At 42.3% G+C, this 21,498-nt stretch overlaps 2 protein-coding genes across 2 annotated transcripts in view; one reads left to right on the top strand and one right to left on the bottom strand.

Annotated features, from left to right (window-relative positions):
• Window positions 1-1,151: 1,151 nt before the first annotated feature.
• LOC123793071 (tripartite motif-containing protein 75) lies at window positions 1,152-2,733 on the top strand. Its single transcript, XM_045798618.2, has one exon. The coding sequence runs from the start codon at window positions 1,152-1,154 to the stop codon at window positions 2,559-2,561; it is 1,410 nt and encodes a 469-aa protein (XP_045654574.1). The 3' UTR covers window positions 2,562-2,733.
• A 12,309-nt stretch (window positions 2,734-15,042) lies between these two features.
• Window positions 15,043-21,498, bottom strand: part of TMEM192 (transmembrane protein 192) — a 30,182-nt gene continuing 23,726 nt past the window's right edge. Inside the window, exon 6 of the mRNA XM_045798699.2 lies at window positions 15,043-21,349. Within this exon, the coding sequence (XP_045654655.1) occupies window positions 21,211-21,349 (139 nt within the window). The 3' untranslated portion in view covers window positions 15,043-21,210. The remainder of the gene's footprint in view (window positions 21,350-21,498) is intronic.

Below are 21,498 nucleotides of genomic sequence, written 5' to 3' on the forward strand. Positions count from 1 at the left end.
TTTGGGATTGTAGGGGAGGAAAAATTTTCGCTCCTGTCCATTTAGGTTCTGTGGCTAGTCTAAGAATTGAGATAGAATAGATTAACAGGAAAAAAATTTAATAATGTATTTGTGCACAGGAATGTCATAAAGATAGACTCGAAAGACCACCAGACGAATGAGACTTCCATACCATCCAGAGCTCAGGAAAGAGGTAGGGGCCTGGGACTTCGGCCTTGGGGGAGGCAATTCCTGGGAAGGTGAGTGGAAAAAAATCTGTGGTAAACAAAGATTGTCACGTTATGCAGATAAGTCTCTTAGGTGAAAAAAGTTCTCTCTGGAGAGGTAATAACTCTCTTTTTGCTATGAGCCCCCTTAAAATGTAAACTTCCTTTATAACTACAGATTTCCCCCACGAATGGGGAAATTATTTTTTGAAGCCAGTTAAGATGGAGGTAAAGGGCCTTTCCTGATTCTGCTGTGTCTTGATTGCCTTCATCTCAAAATAATTCCCATACTAGTGGCATACTTTTGGGTGGCATGTTCTGAACGCTTTCAAGATGTGAAATGAATTCCTCCAAGTTAATGGATAGGTGACCAAGGCTATGTCTTAATTTGGGTGTTAACACATCTATCTGTCCCACAGCTCATGCCCTTCCCACAGCCCAAGTTGAGGTGAATGGGAGGTAGATGGGATGCAGGGATTGTGGTACCAAGTGGGTAGGGATAGATGGGGCATAATAATAAAGGCATGGGAATAAAAGATTGGGTTAGAAAAGGATAATCGGACTAGAATGTGGTAGTGGTTAAGACCACCTGAAACAAACCCAGAGTTTTTGTTTTGTTTTGTTTTGCTTTAAGGAAGTAATCCTCTCTCCTCCTCCTAAGGACATGATGTGAGGAAACAATCATTTTCCTGGGAGAGCTGCTTAGCTTGGCTTTATTTTCTCCGTTTCCAGAGGCTGGAGAGTAGTTGTCCAGCTGAGCTGTGACTGGCTGCAGGCTCTAGGACGGGCTCTTGGCAGCTGGAATTAAAAGGCCTGAAGATTCATGGGACCTTAGGAGCCGCCAGCAAAGTGAGGCCTGAGATTTTAGGGTGTAGCCACTTGTCACTGGGGAGCCCACGCTCCTGAAGAAAACCCACCTCAGTGCAGTCCTTCATTCACAGCTTAATGGCGGTCCCAGCAGCCCTGGCAGGACTCCAGGCAGAAGCCAACTGTCCCGTCTGTCTGGATTACCTGAGAGACCCCGTCACCACTGAATGTGGGCACAACTTCTGTCGCTGCTGCATCCAGCAGTCCTGGGCCGATCTGAAGGACAGGTTCCCGTGCCCTGTCTGCCGTCACTCGTGCCAAGAGAGGCACTTGAGGAGCAACACCCAGCTGGGAAGGATGATTGATGTTGCCAGGCTCCTCCACGTCGCCAGGAGCAAGAAGAGGAGGCGGGAAGAGAAACACTTGTGTGAGAAGCATCACCAGGTCCTGACCCTCTTCTGTGAGGAGGACCTCGAGGTGTTGTGTCCCGAGTGCACACGGCCCCCTGACCACCAGGGCCACCAGGTGAGGCCCACGCAGGAGGCCGCCTCTCATCACAGGCAAAGGCTCAGCCGCTACATTGAGCCGCTGAAGAAGCAGGTGGAAGATGTTCAGAAATTAATAAACATTCAAAGCAAAAAACCCTTAGAGCTGAAAGAGAAGGTGGAAGACCAAAGACAGGAATTACTCTCTGAATTTGAGTGCCTGAAGCAATTTTTAGAACGTGACCAAGAAGCAGTTCTTTTGAGGCTAGCTGATGAAGAGAGGGACATTGAGCAGAAACTCAGTGCAAACATAACTGCATTTTCAAAGTACATCTCCACACTCAGAGGCCTACTGAGTAAGGTAGTAGAGAACAGTGTGCTGTCTGAAGTGGAATTGCTGTCACGAATTAAACATTTCTATAGGAAGTCTGAGGATGAGATCAGCCCATCAATTTTCTCAATCCAGTTAAGAAGAGAAGGCTGCAGCTTTCCTCCCCAGTACTCTGCTTTGCAGAAAATTATAAACAGATTCAGAGTAGACATTATCCTAGATGCTGAGACAGCACACCCTAACTTGATTGTCTCGGAGGATAAGAAATATGTGACATTTACAAAGAGAAAACAAAACGTTCCTCATTTTCCAAAAAGGTTTAAAGCCAATACAGTTGTCCTGGGTTTTCCATATTTTTATTCTGGCAGGCATTACTGGGAGGTGGAAGTGGGAGACAAGTCTGAATGGGCTGTGGGGATTTGCAAAGACTTCCTTCCCACAAAGGCCAAGAGATCTCGGTTGGCCTGGCAGGGGTGCTGGATGATTCAGCGGCGGGAAGACCGCTGTGAGGCAGTGGGAGCTGTTCCAACCCTGCTGCCCTTGGACGTGAACCCCAGAGGCATTGGCATTTTCTTGGACTGTGAGCTGGGTGAGATCTCATTTTATAACAGGACCGAAAAATCTCACATCTATACTTTTACTGACATTTTTACTAGGCCTCTTAGACCTTATTTCTATATAGGACCTGATTCAAAACCTCTCAGGATCTGTACGGAAACAGATTGCGAATGAAAACTCCCTGGACCGTCTTAGTTGTTTGTTTTAAAGAATGGAGGGTGGATAGGCTATTGTATTAATATGCCACTAAAGCTAATCCTTCCACTCCCCCCAGATTTTTCTTTACCAGTTTCTTCCAAGAAGACAGTATTATTGAACAACTCTCTAGAAAATAGTGCTAGTAATGCCTCACTCAGGAATGTCAGCAGGGGTTTGCTGAGTGGGAGGGTGAGTGATCATCAGAAAGTGCAGACCGAGTTTGCAAGGGATTAACCAGAACAACTGGTCAGCTTCACCACAGCCCTGTCAAAGTTGTGCTATGAAAACGTTGTGCTCTTCCTGCCATGTACGAGTTGTGTGCTAGGCAGGAGCCAGTTGTAACCTCGGCTTTCCGGAAGGGCACAATTGAAAGGGGTGGGGTGGGCATCCGGGAGAGCCTTTAACGTAGCAGGGTTTGACAGCTTTTCCCCTTACCTCGGAGGGGCCAGCTGCCGGTGGCGCTCCCCACATCTGCGTTCTTAGAAACTCCGCCTAGTTTTCATTTCAGTCTGAATTCTCGTTCTTATGCGTTGTATTTTACATCATGGGGACTTAGGCATTGAAGAGAATTGGAAAATCTTAGGTACCGTGCCAGAGTCACCAGGTAATAAAAACTATTCAGGCACGATGGCGTATCTATTTTTATTTAGCACTTTCTTAGAAGTGCAGCTAACTTTTACTGAGCCCTAACTGTGCCCCAGGAGTTACCGAATTTCAAAGCTACGGAGTGGAAGGCTCGGCTGCTAAAGATGCCCACACGTGTACATGCTGAAACCCTGGGACGCTGCACTAACTTCACCAGAAGGACCTAGGTTCTGCTCATTTTCTATGATGGACTTAAAACTAGTTTGCAAGATAGAGATAATACTTTTGCATGAAGATTGTATATATATATATATGTGTGTGTATGACGCAGAGTTAACTTTCATATCTTTCCCTGTTTTGATTAAAACTTTATACCTTAGCCTCTTATTTCCATCTTGATAGCGATGTCATTTCCTCTTGTTTTTCTCTCCCACCAAAAATCTTCATATTTTTGAAGAAAATAGAATCAATGAATGTGGGTCATTTTTTGGAGCTTGATCTGAACAACTAAAGACTTTGTGACTCAGGGAAATGGGACTCGGGTGGTGTGTTAAAGGTGTGCTAAAATGGAGATTCAGGAAATGTTCTTACTCTTAAAAATTCCTGGTGAAATATAATCAGGGTGCAGTTTTGTTTTTATGATTGCCACTAAAGAACTCCAGCAAAAAAAGGAGGACGGAGGGCAATACATGAGTGAAGTGTGACGACACGCTGATAACTGTGGACTCTAGGTGTTGGTGTGTGGACACTTGAGTGTCCTCTTTCCTGTAACTTAACTTTGAATCAAAAGAACAAGCCAAGGTGTTTCCCTTTATCTTTGCTCTGAGATAAGGTTTGAAGGCGTGCATTTGCAATTGAATGAACATACTTACTCCCCAGCTGGTCTGAAATAGGTTTATATTGTTGATTTTGGTTAGTCCAGATTTCGTGAGTTAGGAGAAATGAGCTGTTATTGAACTACAAATTTTAACTGCCCATTTCCTTAGACTTGGCGGACTGGATGTCCTTTGAACAGTTACCAAGTGGGCTGTGGGTTGGCATTTTATATATATATATCTATATATATATCTATATATATATCTATATATATAATTTACTGCAATAATAAAAGATGCTTTCCCTTTTCTATTGTCTATTGCCCAGTTTTATATAGATGAATTATGAACTTTTCAGGATTACATTTTGCTTTCCTTTTGTTTTTATTGGACAACTTTTTTAAGAGTGGGGGAGAGGGAGCAAGGTAGGGAAGAGGAGGAAGGGGAGAGAAAATCTTAAGCAGGCTCCACACCCAGTGTGGGGCTTGATCTCTCAACCCCGAGATCGTGACCTGAGCCAAAATTAAGAGTAGGACTCAACGGATTGAGTGACCTAGGCACCCCTGGACAACTATTTTTGGCAAATTCCTTGGTAATACAACATGGTTATGCCAGTAAAAAAGAAAATAGGCATATAGAAATTATTGGTGTAACCTCCTCCCCTTCTCTCTCAATGATAGAGGCACACACACAGTAACAGTGCTAACATTTTTGTATATAACTGTAGTGATTTCTTGGCATACATAAATTAGTATAAAGTCCTTTTTATGTGAACTAATTTGTAATAAGGCCAATATTAGGGAGAGAAAGATTGGAAGAAAGCAGACCTGTAAGGAGCCTTGCAAGTATATTAGGATTTAAGCACAATGGCAAGCCACGGAGGGGCTTGAAGTAGGGAACTGAACGCAGTCAGATTTCTGTCTCACTGGCTGTATCACTCTGACATTCAGATGAGTGGTGTGAGCTGGAGATAAAATTCAGGAGTCCTCAGTAAATGCTTAGAAACTGAAGCACTGGGAGTAGATAAAACTTGGAGAAACGATATAGATTGACAATGACAAAATTCATAGGACTGGCTGAGAAGCCATCAGAAGACTGAGGAGCAAGGACTAGGAAGATAGATGGAAGATTAATTTTCCTCCCCTAGAAGTGTAGAGGGGTCCTGAGGACAAAAAACAAGAACCTTAAAGTTTAGAAGGAAAGATGGTAAAGAGGGTGAATTGTGTGGTGTCTAAATGGGATGTCTCTCCATCAGATGGGGAGCCCCAAATGTGGGGCGACGATCGGGTAAAAGTTGGAGGGAGGTGAAAGAATTCACTTGAAGCTGGACAAAGGAGAAGCTGATTGAATACACAGCTAGGGAGCTGTGGGCAGGACCGCAGAGGAGAGGTGTCTGCAACCAGGCGATGCGTGGGGCTGTTTATTTAAAGGGGAAGGTGAAGAAGTAGGGGGACGAATGGAATCTTACCTTTTTTGGTAACTGCCTAGTTGTAAGTAGCTCATTGGTCACTTAGCGCCTACGGCTCTTTTGAGGTGAGTCACCTGATGGGCCTGTCAGTAGTCAGCCAGGGGGTCGCTGTGGGGCCTTTCTCCAGTCCATCACTCAAGCCTGTTTGCCTAAAGCGGGCTGTATAGATGGGATGAGATTTGGGTCTATTATGTTCATTATAGAGTTTGAGGGATTTCCCATCTGATAGGCTGTATTTTTTAATCTGCATATTTACATTCTTATCTACATATTTATTTACAAATCTTTTTCTTGGTATGAATTACTATAAGACATTTAAAATTTTGTGGGTTCTGGTTTCAGGTCGTGCTTAGAAAGTTATGCCTATACCAAGATTGTAAATTTTGGTATCCAGTATTTTCTTAGATCCTTATATTAAGGTTAATTTTAAATGTCAACTTGATTAGACATGGGGTGCCCAGATTAAACATTTCTGGGTGTGACTGTGAGGGTGTTTCCAGAGGAGTTTAGCATCTGAATCAGTGAATACTAGAAGGTCGCCCTCCCCTATGTGGGTGAGCATCATCCAATCTGTTGAGGGCTTGAATAGAATAAAAAAAGGCACAGGAAGGAGGAATTCACTCCTTTTTTTTCTGCCTATTTGAACTGCTACACCTCTCATCTACCCTTGGATTCAGACTGAATCACATAACTGGCTTCTCTAGGTTTCTGTTTGTCAGCTGCCATGCCAGTTCCTCATAATATATATGGTTTTTATACCTGTCTTCTGTTAGATACTAAATCTGTATAACAGAAGATATCTGTTTCTCTCTTCCTAAGATATTTTATGCTTTTTAAAATAGAATATAATAAATACATGCTCCTTAAAAAAATTCAAGTATTATAGGAATATATAACTTAGTAAATGAAAGACTAAGTTCACAAAAGAACCCTTGTTATCATCTAACAGAATTTGGTATGTATCCTCCACCATTTTTATTTTATAAAAGTTATACATGCACATACTTCAAAGTCAAAAAGTCCTCCACAACTTCTAAAAAACCCCAATCTCTAGTGTCCCCTACTCCTCTCTCAGAGATAACTACTTCCAGCTCTTCAGAGTATCTTTGGGTATTTATCTTCATATTTCTTAATAACATTCTTCTATGGCTACTTGTTTTTTCAGGCTTAGCCCCTGTCTACCAACCTACCTCTCCTTCCCAACCACACACATGCAGTCTTTTCTTCCAAATCTCCATTTACTTTCATTACAATTTTTGTGAACTTAACAATTAGTGTTTAAGTTACGACAGTGAATGCGTTAGTCACTTTTTTCTCCTCTGATCATTTTTCCTTTTTTACTCACGTTACTTTTTCTCAAGTTAATCTTCTTCCCTGTGAGCTTAGTGTTCTATGTGTTATTTATTACTGCTTGTTAATGCACCTTCACACTGCCGGTTCTGTGTCTCTCTCAAACATTAAGGATGACATGAACTTTTTTTTGCCCTGAACAAAGGCAAGGATGGTCTTGCTGTTGACTGAAATGGGGAAGATGGGTGGAGCAGGTTTGGGGTAGGAGAGATCAGGAGTTCAGTTTTGAAAATATTAATTTTGAAATATTTATAAGATATCCAAGTATCAACCATACAATTGGACCAGCAGTTCTGGAGCCCAGGAGAAAGAATGGCAATATAAATCTGGGGAATCATTTAGGCAATAATACTGGATGAAATCAGAAAGGGAGTGTGTGTAGACAGAGATGAGAAGAGGGCCCAGGACTGAACCCTTGGGCTCTCCAACCTTGAAAATCCAGGGATGTCAACCAAGTTTCCTGCTATAGTGTATCTCTCCCCTGATTTCAACTAAAAACCTGGACAAAATATAAAAGCAATTATCTGAGGAATTTGAAAAGTAAATAATAGCAGACAGACTGGGTTCGTGGACACACTTGAAGAGCCACCTGTAAGGTGGTAGTGACTTTCCTGGGGCTTTTCCCTTTTTATCTCCCAGCTTTGATCTGAGTGAGATAATGAATCAAGATGCAAAAACTCAAGAGAGCAATCCGTCTTGTGAGAGGACCACAAAAAAGGTCCCTGGGAATGTGATTTCTTTTTTTGTTGTTGTTTTTTCTTTCTCTTCTAGTTCTGCCCAGAAGCCAGACCTAACTCCAGTTGGGGATCTGCACTCCCAGGCAGTGGGAACCAGGAAAGGGGACCCCTACTTGAAAGGAGTGGTGGAGGAGCCCCCTGTTACTTTCTTGCCTTGTCCAGAGTGCAGGCCCATTTGTGCGGAATGGTACAATTGCATAGAAGTTAAATGTGCAAAAAAGCCCCATCTATCCGGCCACAGGTAATTGGAAAAGCGAGTCAAGAGAGTGGGGAGGAGAGGCAACAGGATGGCTCAGTCGTTAAGCTTCTGCCTTCGGCTCAGGTCATGATCCCAGGGTCCTGGGATCAAGGTGCATCCCATCGGGCTCCCTGCTCAGCGGGAAGCCTGCTTCTTTCTCTCCCACTCCCCCTGCTTGTGTTCCCTCTCTCGCTGTGTCTCTCTCTGTCAAATAAATAAAATCTTAAAAAAAAAAAAGTGGGGAGGAGAGGAGGAGAAAGAAGAAGGGAATTTCCTTTCTGTGACTATTTCCAGGCTCGCCCCATAGCTGAGCATAAGGGAACAACCCGAAGAAGCAAAGCAAATGCTTTGAGAAATGCACTACACTGTAAACCCCTAAGAAGTCCCAGGTGACTCCTGAGTGGCTCACACAAGGGGCAGATCAAATATAAAAACAGTTAAAAATCAACACTAAGAAAGCGAGCAATCCAGTAGAAAATGGATAAATGATTAGAACAGACATTTTATCGAAGACCCCAAAGAGAGGGCAAATAAACAAGAAAAGATGCTCAGGACTGTAACCAGTGGTTAAATGAAAATAAAGAACACAGTAAGATACTACTACACACCTATTAGAATAGCTGAAATTTTTCAAAAGTGGTAATGTCAGGCACTGGCGAGTGTGCAGAGAAGCTGGAATTTTTATTATGGTGCTGCTAGGAATGCAAGATGGTACAGTTATTTTGGAAAATAGTTTGACAATTTCTTATAAAGTTAAAGGTATACCTACCATATTGCTCGGCAAGCCCATTCATAGGTATTGACCCAAATGAAATGAAAACATCGCTTACATGAAGTTGACACAAAAACATTAATGCAAATGTTTATAGCAGATTTACTCATAGGAGCTTTAAAGCGGAAGCAACCCAAATGCCTCAACTGAGCAAAGGATACACTGGTATGCTCGTCGAATACTGTTCAGCAGTAAAAAGGAATAAACTATTGATAATCATAAAATGGATGGATCTCAAATGTATTAGCTAAGTGAAAGGAGACGGACCTAAGAGGCTACATATCATGTGATTCCATTTATATGACATTCTGGAAACGACAAAACTATAGATAGAAAAAACAGGTCAATCCTCGTCAGTGGGTAATAGGGGAGGGTTTAATTACAAAGGGAATATAGATTTCGGTATTTTTGGGGAAAGGGCTGATGAAGTTATTTTTCTGGGTTGTTGTAACAGTTCCTATTGCTGCTGTCACACGTGAGTCACACCTCTGTGGCTTAAAACAACACAAATTGTCTTCCAGTTTGGAGGTCAGTGTTCCAAAACCAAGGTGCTGGCAGGGCTGCGTTCCTTCTGGAGGCTCTAGGAAAGAGTTCCCTCCTTGCCTCTTCCAGCTTCCTGAGGCCGCCTGCCGTCGTTGGCTCGTGGCCCATTCTCCATCTGCAAGGCCAGCAGTGGAGCACCTTCACATCTCTGACTTCTGCTTCCCTTGTCACATCTTCACTGACTCTTACTCTCCTTATAAGGACCCTTGTGATTACCCTGGACCAACACAAGTGCTTTGAGATAACCTCTCCATCATTCAGGATACTTAATTTCATTACACCTGCAAATTGCATGTCAGTTAACATACAGGTTCTTGGAATTAAGACACGAACATCTTTGGAGAGGGGCCGTTATCTTGCCCACCACAGTTCACTCTCTGCCCCCAAAGATGCCCGTGTGTCCCACATGCAAAACACGTTCACTTAGGGGTGTCTAGCTGGCTCAGTCGGCAGAGCATGTGACTCTTGATCTCGGGGTCTTGAGTTTAAGACCCACATTGGGCACAGAGTTTACTTACAAATTTAAAAGAACAACAAAGAGAAACCAAATCCCAGCTTCCACCCCCGCCCCCAGCTTCTCCTCATCTCAACCTCCCCAGAGTTTCAACTTATTACTATTGTGGTATTGGTCATACAACTTTATCTGTTTTTTTCAAAAGTCACAGAACTTCACACCAACAGTGAATTTTGCTGTATATAAATGTTAAAACTGGGTCTACAAACCAGGACACAGCAAAGGAGACAGAAGAAATCGCCAGTAAGGTGAGAAGAAACCAAAAGTTTGTGGTGTCCTGGAAGCTGAGTAAAGAAAGTATATCAGGGAGGCCATGATGAACTCTGATGTTACTGAGATCCAGGACGGTGAGGAGTACTGATCGAGCAACGTGGAAGCATCTAGTCAACTACTTGACAACAGTAGTTTCTGGGGAGCAGTGGAAGCAAAAGCCAGACAGAAGTGTGGGTTCAAGAGAAAAGTGGAGAAGTAAAGACAGTTCATGAAGACCAGTGCCACTTAAGTAGCCAGTCCTTGAACCACTAACAGTTACTGGTCCTCTAGGAGATACGGAGTACACACTGGAATTTAAACCAACACACTGCTTCCTGTGTTCAGAAATCTTGCTATGGAAAGAAAAGTCCCCTGATCTTAATGCTTAGTGACAGAGTTGATTTACCTACTGGCTCTCCAGCCTTCCCTTCTCGTGGACGTGTTGCCCTTGCGGCACCAGACCAGAGACCACACTTGGAGCAGAACCGGCAACACTCCAGAAGTGTTTTGCTGCTTTACGTTTAAATAAAAAAAAGTCCCTCTCCTATTCTTCAGCGTTCTGAGTTTATGTTTAACAAATTCTTCACTGTCATTTTAGTGGGGAGGAAACAGTAGGAAATTTGTGTAGTCCCCACCATCTTTTCTTTCAAGTACCAGGTTTTCTTTGTATGTACAGCATGCACTATTACTTAAAAAGCAGTTGTGCTAAATATACTGAGTTGTAACTTAACATTTTTTAATTTACTATGTGTTGAACATTTCTTTATTACTTAGAAAATAATAGTCACTGTAAAACTTTTGAATTATACAAAAATAAAATAAAAAGCCAAAAATCCTTTACTTTTATTTTATTCTCCTTCAACCCTTCAACCCTTCTACCTTTCATTCTCCCATTCCATAGTTACACACTCTTTACAGTGCGAACTATTAAGTTTGCTTAATATCCTTCTGGACCTACTTCTGTCTTGACTCTCTCTCTCTCTCACACACACAAACACAATTTTTAACCTAAGTGGAATGTCACAACATTATACAACTATGTTGAACAACATGCTTTTTTCACTTAACACTATATTAGAGGCGTTATTTCCTGTTTATATGTGTATATACATATATTTTTTTAACTTGCTGAATGTTTCATGCCATGAATCTATCATAACTTCTTTAAGGATTCACCTACTGAATCTATGTTATTTCATATACTCAGTATGAAAAAAATGAAGTAGGGGCACCTGGGTGGCTCAGTCGGTTAAGCGTCTGCCTGTGGCTCAGGTCATGATCCCAGGGTCCTGGGATTGAGCCTCGCATCGGGCTCCCCACTGAGCTGGGGGGTCTGCTTTTCCCTCTCCCTCTACTCCCCCCTCCTCTCTCCCAAATAAATACATAAAATCTCTAAAAAGAAAATAATGAAGTAAACCTTCACTCATATAACTTTTCACACATGAATACTTTCGTAGGAAAGACGGTTGGAGTCAAAATTATTAGGTCAAGTTACCACTAAATGATTTTCCACTTATTTGACCATTATTGATATATCCATCTGTGCACACTCCTGCCAAAATTGGGTATGACTAATCTCATTCTTGCTACTCTTTTTTTAACTTACATTCAATTAATTAACATATAATGTATTATTAGTTTCAGAGGTAGAGGTCAGTGATTCATCAGTTGTATATAATACCCAGTGCTCATTATATCGTGTGCCCTCCTTAATGTCCATCACCCAGTTACCCCCACCCCCTCCACTCCAGCAACCCTCAGTTTGTTTCCTATAGTTAAGAGTGTTTTTTGGGTACAAAATGGTGGTTTATTAAAGCACCGGGATAGGACCTGGGGGCAGAAAGAGCAGCTGCACTGGGGTCTTGAGGAGTGATCATTATATACTTGGGAGTTGGGGGAAGAAAAAGGGAGGTTTTCAAAAGAACATTTTTATAGGCTAGAGGACCTACAAGATACCAGAGGCCTTGCTATTGTCAAGTTAAGGTTGTTTTCCCCTCTGGCAAGGTATTAACATTAAGATAGTTGGGAGATTCTGGAAGAATGTGACACATGTCCCACGGTGGGTGGGAAGGTTGCAGGGTGTAAGCTTATGCTTTGTCTTCAGCTAGACTTCTGCTCCCTCATCGTTCTTCCCTGAACAATTTTGACCCTTAAATCTTTAAGGTTGTGAAAGTGGAAGGTCTCATCTGTAATGTCTTCCTGATGAATAGGGGTGTAGAGACGTCCCTCCCTATGGGTCAATATTGGTCAATTGGGGAACATACAGGGGAGTTATGAAAGGGGAGGCAGCTGAATCCAACGCCGTCAACATATATGAACCTCTAGGTAAGAGTTTCTTATGGTTTGTCTCCCTCATTGGCAATATACCCTGTGTAACTTCTATTTCCCAGATAGGTAATAAGGTGGAACATTTTTTCACAGGATTTTTGGCGACTATGTTTGATCTGTGAGCTGCATGTTCTTTTTAAAATCTTAAATGTAGGAGCACCTGGTGGGTCAGTTTGGTTAAGCGATGCAGTCTTGGTTTTGGCTCAGGTCGTCGTCTCAGTGTCGTGGGATCAGCGTCCACCCTCCCCCCATTTTGCCCCCTCCCCTGCGCACCTTCCCACCTTCCCAGCGTGGAGTCTGCTTGTCCCTCTCCCTCTGCACCTTATCCCACTGTCTCTCTCTCCTGATAAATAAATAATCTTAAAAAAAAATCTTAAATGTAATATTTGAATAGGTATGAAAATCAAGTTTCAAAATTCAAAAGGTAGAAACGGCTATACAAAGAAGTCTCACTCCCACTCATCTCGTAGCTACGCAGTTTCCCCCACCATAGGTTGGCCGAGGTGGAGTGTTAAGTTCCAACTCTCCCGGTGCCTGGGTGGCTCAGTTGGTTAAGTGACTGCCTTCGGCTCAGGTCATGATCTCAGGATCCTGAGATCGAGCCCTGCATTGGGCCCCCTGCTCGGCGGGGGGCTGCTTCTCCCTCTGCCTCTCCCTCTCCCTCTGCCGCCCCCCCCCCCCCGCTTGTGCTCTCCTGCTCTCTCATTCTGTCAAATAAATAAAATCTTAAAAAAAAAAAAAAGTTCCAACTCTTAAAGTCATGTGATTGGTCTTCCAGGCAACCAGCCCCTATCCTTCGGGGATTTCCAAAAGTCATCTCAATAACATAAACTCGGGTGTGGTTGAAAGGGGCTTCTTATGAATAACAAGACACTCCTTTCACTTTTATGGCTCTGAAACTATTCAGAAACCCACTGAAAGACCAACTATTGCAACAAAAGATGTTCCTAGTGCTCTTAGGAAATTTCAAGGGTTTTAGGAGCTCTGTGCCAAATACATATTTCCCTTTTATAAATCATAAATCGCAGTCTGTGACATTAATTGCAAATATATATATTTAAAGATTTTATTTATTTATTTGTCAGAGAGAGAGAGAAAGAAGGTGCACAAGCAGAACGAGTGGCAGAGGGAGAAACAGACTCCTGCGGAGCAAGGAGCCTGATGCGGACTCAAGGCGAGGACCCTGAGATCAGGACCTGAGCTGAAGGTAAGACACTTAACTGACCGAGCCACCCAGGCGTCCCTGTAAATATTTTTTTATCTAGTTTTTATTTGTCTTCTTTTAGTTCATTCATCTCATAAAAGTTTTTGCCAAGGGAAGATTTAAATTTTTATGTAGTTAAATATATCAGGTTTTTCATTTATGGCTTCTAGGCCAGTCTTAGAAAAAGCTATCTTACTCTGAAACCATTTTAAAAACCTCTCCCATTATTTATAGTACCTTCATAGCTTCATTTTAAACAGTGAAATCTTTGAAACAGCTAGAATTTATTAGCTATGAATTCTAAAGTAGAGATATAATAATCTGTTAACCTAAATAACCTAAACCTAAACTGAAGCAAGCTCAAATGAGCGAAATTGAGCTCATCTGGGAAGAGCAGAGGAACTGCAGCTCAGGGGATGCGTGGTCTCGCAAGCTACTGGCGAGTTTGGGAAGGATTCGGGGCGAGCCGTATTTATGGGCAAGGAGCACAGGGGCGGTGGGGGGATAACCAGCTAGAGTTCATACAGTAAGTTCACTGGCTTGAGGCTGGGGAGAGATTCTTGGTCAGAAGATAAGTCTATCTTCTGTGAATCAGGCATTTATGGGAATCAGTCTCAGTTCTTAAATTCCATGCTTCCAAAGGCACATGTGAGGTTCTTCATTTCATACCCTCCAGTTCCATTTTAGACGGAAATCCTTTCACAAACCTGTTTTTTCCCTTGATGGTTTACCTAGTTGTCTCAACACCATTTACTGAATGAGCCAACTTTTGGGTGGTGATTTGAAGTGTCACCTTTATATCCTAAATTCGCATATACGCTTTAATCTGTTTCTACATTTCCTTTTTTGGTACACTGATCTGATTAATTGTGGACAGTATCTCGTCATTCTAATTATTATTATTACAATATGGCCAAGATCTTAGCCCTAGTCCTCATAGATTGAACCACCCAGGCCCCCCCCGTGCCATGACTTTTCATCATGTCTTACATCTTTCAGTCATGTTTTTAAGTTTTCTTCAAAAAGATCTGCGTATTTCATCTTTTGTTGTTGTTGTTGTAAATGGGGCCTTTTTTTGAATTGCATCTTCTAGTTGGTAGTGGCTTATATAAAACAATAGATTTTTACATAGTAACTTTGCTCCCAGCCACCTTACTGAATTCCCTTATTCCTGTATTTTTTTAAGTTTTCCCAGTAGGTTCTTTGGAGATTTCTGCATCTTCATTCATATTATCTGCAAATAATGGTTATTTTATCACTTCCTTTTCAAATTATATAGCTCCATATCCTTTTTCTTATATACATATTTTGTTAGAACCTCCAGAATAATAAGCGTGGTTGTTCTTGTCCTATTTCTGATGTTACTCCATACATGTCTGATATTTCCCACTTTGTTTTCTGTTGTGTTCCTTTCAAAGGAAAATTTATGCAGGATAATGATTTTATTTTTTTCTTCTAAATCTTTGCTATTTCTGAAATTGATATGATGACATTCTAGTCAAGAAAATAAAGTGAATGATGAAATTATATAATTATTGTAGGTGATAAGTACAGTGGAAAACAACTCAAACAGGGTATAGGGGAAGAAAAAATTTCCCTTCTTCCCTTCTAGATTCTTTGGTGGTCTAATAATAAATGGATATAAGACAGCTTAACAAGAGAAAAACAAATTTAATTGGATACATATAAGAGCCCCATAAAAAGATGAGACTCAAAGAAGTGACCAAAGCAGGAAGCCTTTAAACCTTTTAGACGAACAATATATTTACGAAAATTGACAAGGCAAAGGGGTTTGGGCTTGGGGGTAGTGAACTGGTAAAGAAGTAACAAGGTTTGTTTATATAGTTTCTAGCCCTAAATCCCATCTCTGGTCATATGGTGGTCTTCTACCCTCCTGGTACAGGGAGGACACCTTTACATGGGAGATTCATAATCTCCTTTCAGGGGGACAGAGGCAGGTCAGAGTGTCCTTGCATTCGCTGTTTCTCAGGTATCTTTAATTCAAAATAATCAATAAGCCAAAGTGGCATATTTTGGGGTGACAGAGTATAAACCCCTACAAGGGTAAGGGAGATAGAAAGTGCTGACTGTGGGGAAAGCTGTAGTTTTAAACAGTGGTCCAGAGCAGGCCTCACTGAGAAAGTAACATTTAACAAAGACTAGAAGGATGAAGGGTATATGGGAATTGATCATTCCAAGTAGTTGGAACAGCAGCTTGCAAAGAAAGGTCTGAAGTAGGGATGGGCTTCACAATCCAAAAACCACAATGAAACTGAAATGAAGTAAGCAAAGGAAGAGTAGGAAGAGATGAGTTGAGGGCGGAGGCGGGACATTTTCGGGGGAGGCGGGACATTTTCTAGAGCCCTGGAGTTCACTGTCAGGCTTTGGTTTTACTGAGATAGGGAGCCATTAGAGTAACATGATCCGACAGATGTTTTAGAAGAATCTCTTTGCTATTGTATTAAATACTGATGTTTTGGGGGAGAGAGAGAGAGAGAGAGAGAGAGAGGGAGTGTGTGTGTGTGTGTGTGTGTGTGTGTGTGGTGGGCGGTGGATTGTGGCAGTGAGAAGCTAAAAGACCACTTAAGAGACTCTTAAATAATCCATGTGAAGATGATAGATTCTGAATCTGTTTTAAAGGAAAAGTCAGCAGGATTTGCTGAGAGACTGTATGTGGGGTGTGAGGAACCATCACCATGGAGACAGAGAACAGCTTGGGAGGACAGCCCCGCTTTGGACATGTTATGTTTGAGATGTCTTGGACATTAGAGCTCTAGGTGAGGCAGCTGGGGCTAGGAGTCCAGAGTTCAAGAAGACCTGGCTGGAGGTACACATTTGGGAGTTGCCAACTTGTAGTCTGTACTAAAGCCACAAGATTACCAAGAGAGTGAATACTGATGGAGAAGAGGCCTAGGGACTGAGCTCTAGAGTACAACTGGAAGAAAAGGAACCTGCAAAGGACACAGAACAAGAAGCCAATGAGGTCAGAAGACAACGGAGTTTGCAGTGTCTTGAAAGCCAAAATGAAGAAGATGAATCATGGAGAGAGTGCTCAGCAGAGTCTCCTACTGCTGACAGGCTAAGGAAGAGGAGACCTATGCATTCATCCTAGCTCAACACAGAAGGGCATTCTTGGTAGCCTTGACAAGAACAGTTTCAGTGGGGTAGTAGGGTGAAAAGTGAGACTGATTTAAAAATGTGGAGACAAGAATTAGAGACAGGCTTCCTTGGTTTACAAATGCAACAGTTTTCCTTAGGAAACCCAGGGTAGGTTTTGAGTTTTTTGTGATTTGCGATTGTCATATATTCAAGGTTTGTTTCCTTAAAAATTTAAGGCTTATAAAACCATCTCTGATCAAATTGTGAAGTCACTAAAATAAGTCTTTTCTGTAAAAAGGATGGGGAAAGAAAAACGTAAAGTTCATTTCATTTGCCATTTGATTTTCTGAATGGTTACAGTACAGAGAAGTTAAATTTTCTCTATAAGTCATATTTTTTAAAAAAGATTTATTTATTTGAGAGAGAGAGAGCACGCACAAGCATGTGTTGGGGCTAGGGGCAGAGGGAGAGGGAGAAGCAGACTCCCTGCTGAGCAAGGGAACCCAATGTGGGGCTTGATTCCAGGATCCTGGGATCATGACCTGAGCTGATAGCAGCTGCTTAACCAACTGAGCCACCCAGGCGCCCCCTCTGTAAGTCATATTAACATAAAGAGTGCTCCCGGAGGTCTAATTTATAGAATAATCAAACTCATTAAACCCAATGGTTTGTTTACTTGTCTATTGTGTTCACGTCCATTTTCCCTCTACTCCCACCCCTGACACCATCATTAGAATGTAGACTCCACGAGAATAGGAACCTTCTCTGTCTTATTGATCCCTGAATTCCTAGCACCTAGAATACACTCCTGCACATGGTCAGTTCTCAATTAAATGCTAAGTGTTAAATGAAATGAAATGCATGTTATGGAGACATTTTTGGCTGTAACAAATGGGGATACACAGGGGCATCCTGAGCCAGAAATACTAATAAACATCCTACAATTCACAGGATAGCCCCTCACAACAAAGATAATCCAGCCTGAAATGTCAGTAGTGCCAAGGTTGGGGAATGCTGCCTTAGAGGAAAGAGGAGAAAGAATTAGCTTGATTCATGTTAAGACTTGGATTTGAGTCCCTGCAAGAAGAAAAGGGCCTCCAGCAGTGGCGTAGGTCTATTCAGATTCCCTCAAGACACTAATGGCTCTCACACAAGAATACATTTGATGGGCTTTTAGGGACTCATTTGTGTGACCTTTGTCACCAGTGCTGCAGCAGATAAAATCTAGGCTGCAGGGTCTGAAGAGAGCATGGCAGAAGAACACCAAACAATGGAATATTTCCAACAAATAGAAACTGACGACTATCCTTACATATAAAGGAATATTATGTTTGTCAAGAAAAAGAATATCTCAGGAGAAAAATAAGCAAAAAACTTGATCTAGACACATCACAAAACACTGATAAAAGGCCAAAGAATATGGAGGGAGATGCTCAACTTCATTAGTATGCAAGGAAATGCAATGTGAAACAATGATGTATTTGTTTTAATTCATCAGATGGGCTGGAACGAAACAGACTGGTAACACCCACAATAGGTGAGAGTAGGGACAGCAAGCAGCATTGCTACAATTCCTTGGCACTGGGATTTCAAATGATTTTTTTCCTCATATTTTTCTTTTCTTCTTCTTTTTTTTTTTTTTAAGATTTTATTTATTTATTTGACAGAGAGAAAGACAGCCAGCGAGAGAGGGAGCACAGGCAGGGGGAGTGGGAGAGGAAGAAGCAGGCTCCCAGTGGAGGAGCCCGATGTGGGGCTCGATCCCAGGACTCCGGGATCACGCCTTGAGCCAAAGGCAGATGCCCAACGACTGAGCCACCCAGGCACCCCATTTCCTCATATTTTTCAATATTGCTCTTCCAAAAAATGAGCTTTTAACTTCTAAGTCATGAAGCTATTGTCATCTGAAATAAAATCCCCAGATTATAGAAATACATATTACACATATATACATACAGACTTTCAACAAAATGTTACTATGCCTGCCCTAGTTCAGCACCAAATCTTTCTGCCACCTCGCTTCGCTCCTCATTGCACTGTGATCTGATCCTCCTGAAAATAAAGCCAACTCTGTCATTCCTTGCTTGAAACTCTTCAGTGGATCCCATTCCAGGGGATCCATCACATAGACGGCATCAGGGCACCCTCCCGGATCTGACGCTGTCCAGCTCTCCTCCCGTGTCCTCCCTCACACTTTAGGTTCAAACTTGGCACACCGTGCTTGTACCTTTGTGGCTGCCTTGCTTTACTCATTAATTTCCCTGGAATTCCTACAGCCCCGTCCCCGCTATGTTGCTATAGTTGCTTGGGCTTACAGCCATTAATTCACTTAGCACAGAGCCTAGAAATCCTCGTCCCCTTCCTCCTTACAAACCAGGGTCCTCTTAATTTTTGTATCTCCTGTGCCAGCCACTACTACCTGGTGAACTGAATGCTTAATTTAAAGTGCTTTGTTCATTACCCTGTTTTCCTAGTTCCGATACTTTGTTGTTCATTATTGAGTTCAGAAAAGTCTTTGTGGTTCTACAGACATACATCAGAATCTGAGTATCCTAACTTTTAACTATATCTTTCTCTGTAAGCTAAAGTTCATCCTATAAACCGTAGAAACTGACTATAGATCCCAATTAGATTTACAACTAAATACGAATCATCTCCCACTGCTGTTTTCCTTTTGAAAAGGAAAATAGCTGAAGGCCATTGGGAGGAGGTCATCGAGAGGACATGACTGCCAGTTCATCCACGAGCTGGACTTGGGCCATCAGAGGCTGCTCAGCCTCTCCCCTGTCCTTGGAATGTATGTTCTGCCCACCGTTCGCACAGTGGGAGCTGGTCCAAGGACACAGCTGTGAGAGAGTAGTGTGCTGTGGAGAGCTCTGGATGGTATATGGGACTGAACCCAGTGAACGCTTCTTCATAAACTTTCAAGATTCTGGCCCGTGGATGCAGGGATCTGCTCACCTTGTAGGCACCCAAGACAAGCCTTGTAACAAGTCAGTTCCCTCATTTATTACACCTGCTACCTAGCAGTCTGGAAGGGTCTACCTCTTTCTTTGGTCTCTCCCAGCCCTCCACGTACAAGGGCCAGTTTCAGATTATACCCAGGAAGCTCCTGAGGAGGCTGCAGACCAACAAAGGCAGTTCATAGCTTCTTCCAGAACACAGAGACAGATTCCTAGAGAAGGCAATGGCTCTGAGATATACTTATTAAAAAGGAAGGAAGGGGGAAAAAAAGAAGGGAGAGAGGATAAATCAGGAAACTTGGATATAATCTGAATTTTAAAAATACAATTTTGGCTTTAGTTTGTGAAGGTTGTCATTTTGGGGCCTCAAGGGGATTGCCTACGGGTGACACACCATCACTCTGACCTTGGTAGAAAACTTCTCGAATGTCCCAGCAATGGCTAGATCTAAAGGAAACTGGTACCCTCCTAAGTACCTCGATGTGACCAAATCAGTACACCCCCTGCCAAACAGTTGTGTATAGCTTAAGGGTTTTCAAATGAGGTCTTATTGTTCAGCTGATGACCGACACATAATCGCAAATGTCCCCTCCCCTCATATTAAGCTTTCTAGGGCAGTATATAAAGGTGCTAATGCAAATGGATAAATTAAAGGGGCAAACTAGGAAAATGGGGGAAATAATGCCCTTCACTCATCAAATACTTCATTTCACCTGGAGTTAGATATGATTAATATCTATATATAAGCTTATATGACATCTTATTCTTGTAATTTAAAAGTATAATCCAAGGAGGGGCCTGGCTGCCTCAGATGGAAGAACGTGTGACTCTTGATCTCTGGGTCATGAATTCGAGCCCCACACTGGGTGTAGAGATTCCTTAAATAAATAAAACTTAAGAAAGCGTAACTCAGGGCTAAAAAACGTTCTTCTTAGACCACCTTAAAGCCACAGAACATACCTTTCTTGATCTAATCAAGGTATAATCAATACTGAAACGCGTGGCAATTTCTTGAAGAAGGATTAAAATAAAGGGAACGTTCTCAAGTTTTCTCTGAAGTATTTTAGCTGTTGCCAATGGAAGGTGCTGCTGATGTAACGAGCAACACTGGTCAGTCTGACACTGGTCCCAGTGATCTTGATCATCTTATTCCCGGAGAACGGAAAACTGTAGGAGTTTGCATAGTAAGTCACCTAGTGAGACTGGTCCTACATGGAGGAAATTCGCTCTCAGAGCTACACTGGCCGAGCTGTCATCCCATACCGCACACGCATGTCCAGTGCGTGAAGAGGCTCTGCAGGGGAAAACCACTTCAGCCACAGAAAATAATGACTTCTCTCATCAGTTTAAGAGTGGGAAGAACTTATTTGATCAAACCCTTGTTTCAACTAGATCATCGTGACAGATTTCCTCCATATAAATAGCCAAATTATTACCGGGTTCTAATGTCCTGTGGAAGAAGCACTGGGCGAGACGATGTTTAAACTATACCTTTGATCCTAGGACAAACCAGACAGTTCAACTTCGAGATGTGCAAACACAGAGGTTCTCCTTGAGTTATCTGGGCTCTACGAAGTACCCTCCAAGTGACCCACAAGTCCCACCTCCTAAACAGCCACACAGGTGAGAGTGAAATTCAAGTTTCCAACAAAAATTGTCAGATGTTATCTGGCAAAAACTGCCATTTCCGAGGACAACTTGTCAGGTTGCCAATCAGTCTTCATTCCTCTGCAACCACTGTCCTGACCTTGAGCCCCTCACACGCGACTAGGTGGAGAGTCGAGATCAGAGGAAGTGCAAGTCAACAAGCGCTTACTCAGCAGGGCATTGTGACGCTTCAGGTAGGCGATTATGTCTCCTTGCTTTTCCACGACGTCTTCTAGGCTTGAACTAGTCCTGCAAAGAATCCACATATACACCAGTACTCATTCGTCTCTTTGCAGATGGGTCCCTCCCAGTTTGCAGTACAGCATATTGTATTTGTGACTTTTTCTTAAGATGTAAGCCAAGGTAAGATTCCAAAATGAGATTCTTTCATTAGATTT

Source organism: Ursus americanus, chromosome 13 (assembly GCF_024610735.1).
Source record: "Ursus americanus isolate L20-20 chromosome 13, mUrsAme1.1.p, whole genome shotgun sequence".
In the NCBI taxonomy this organism is placed as follows: Eukaryota; Metazoa; Chordata; class Mammalia; order Carnivora; family Ursidae; genus Ursus; species Ursus americanus.

Bases quoted from the DNA above. Each gene is read 5' to 3' on its own strand.
- LOC123793071 (XM_045798618.2), top strand. From the start codon at position 1,152: ATGGCGGTCCCAGCAGCCCTGGCAGGACTCCAGGCAGAAGCCAACTGT.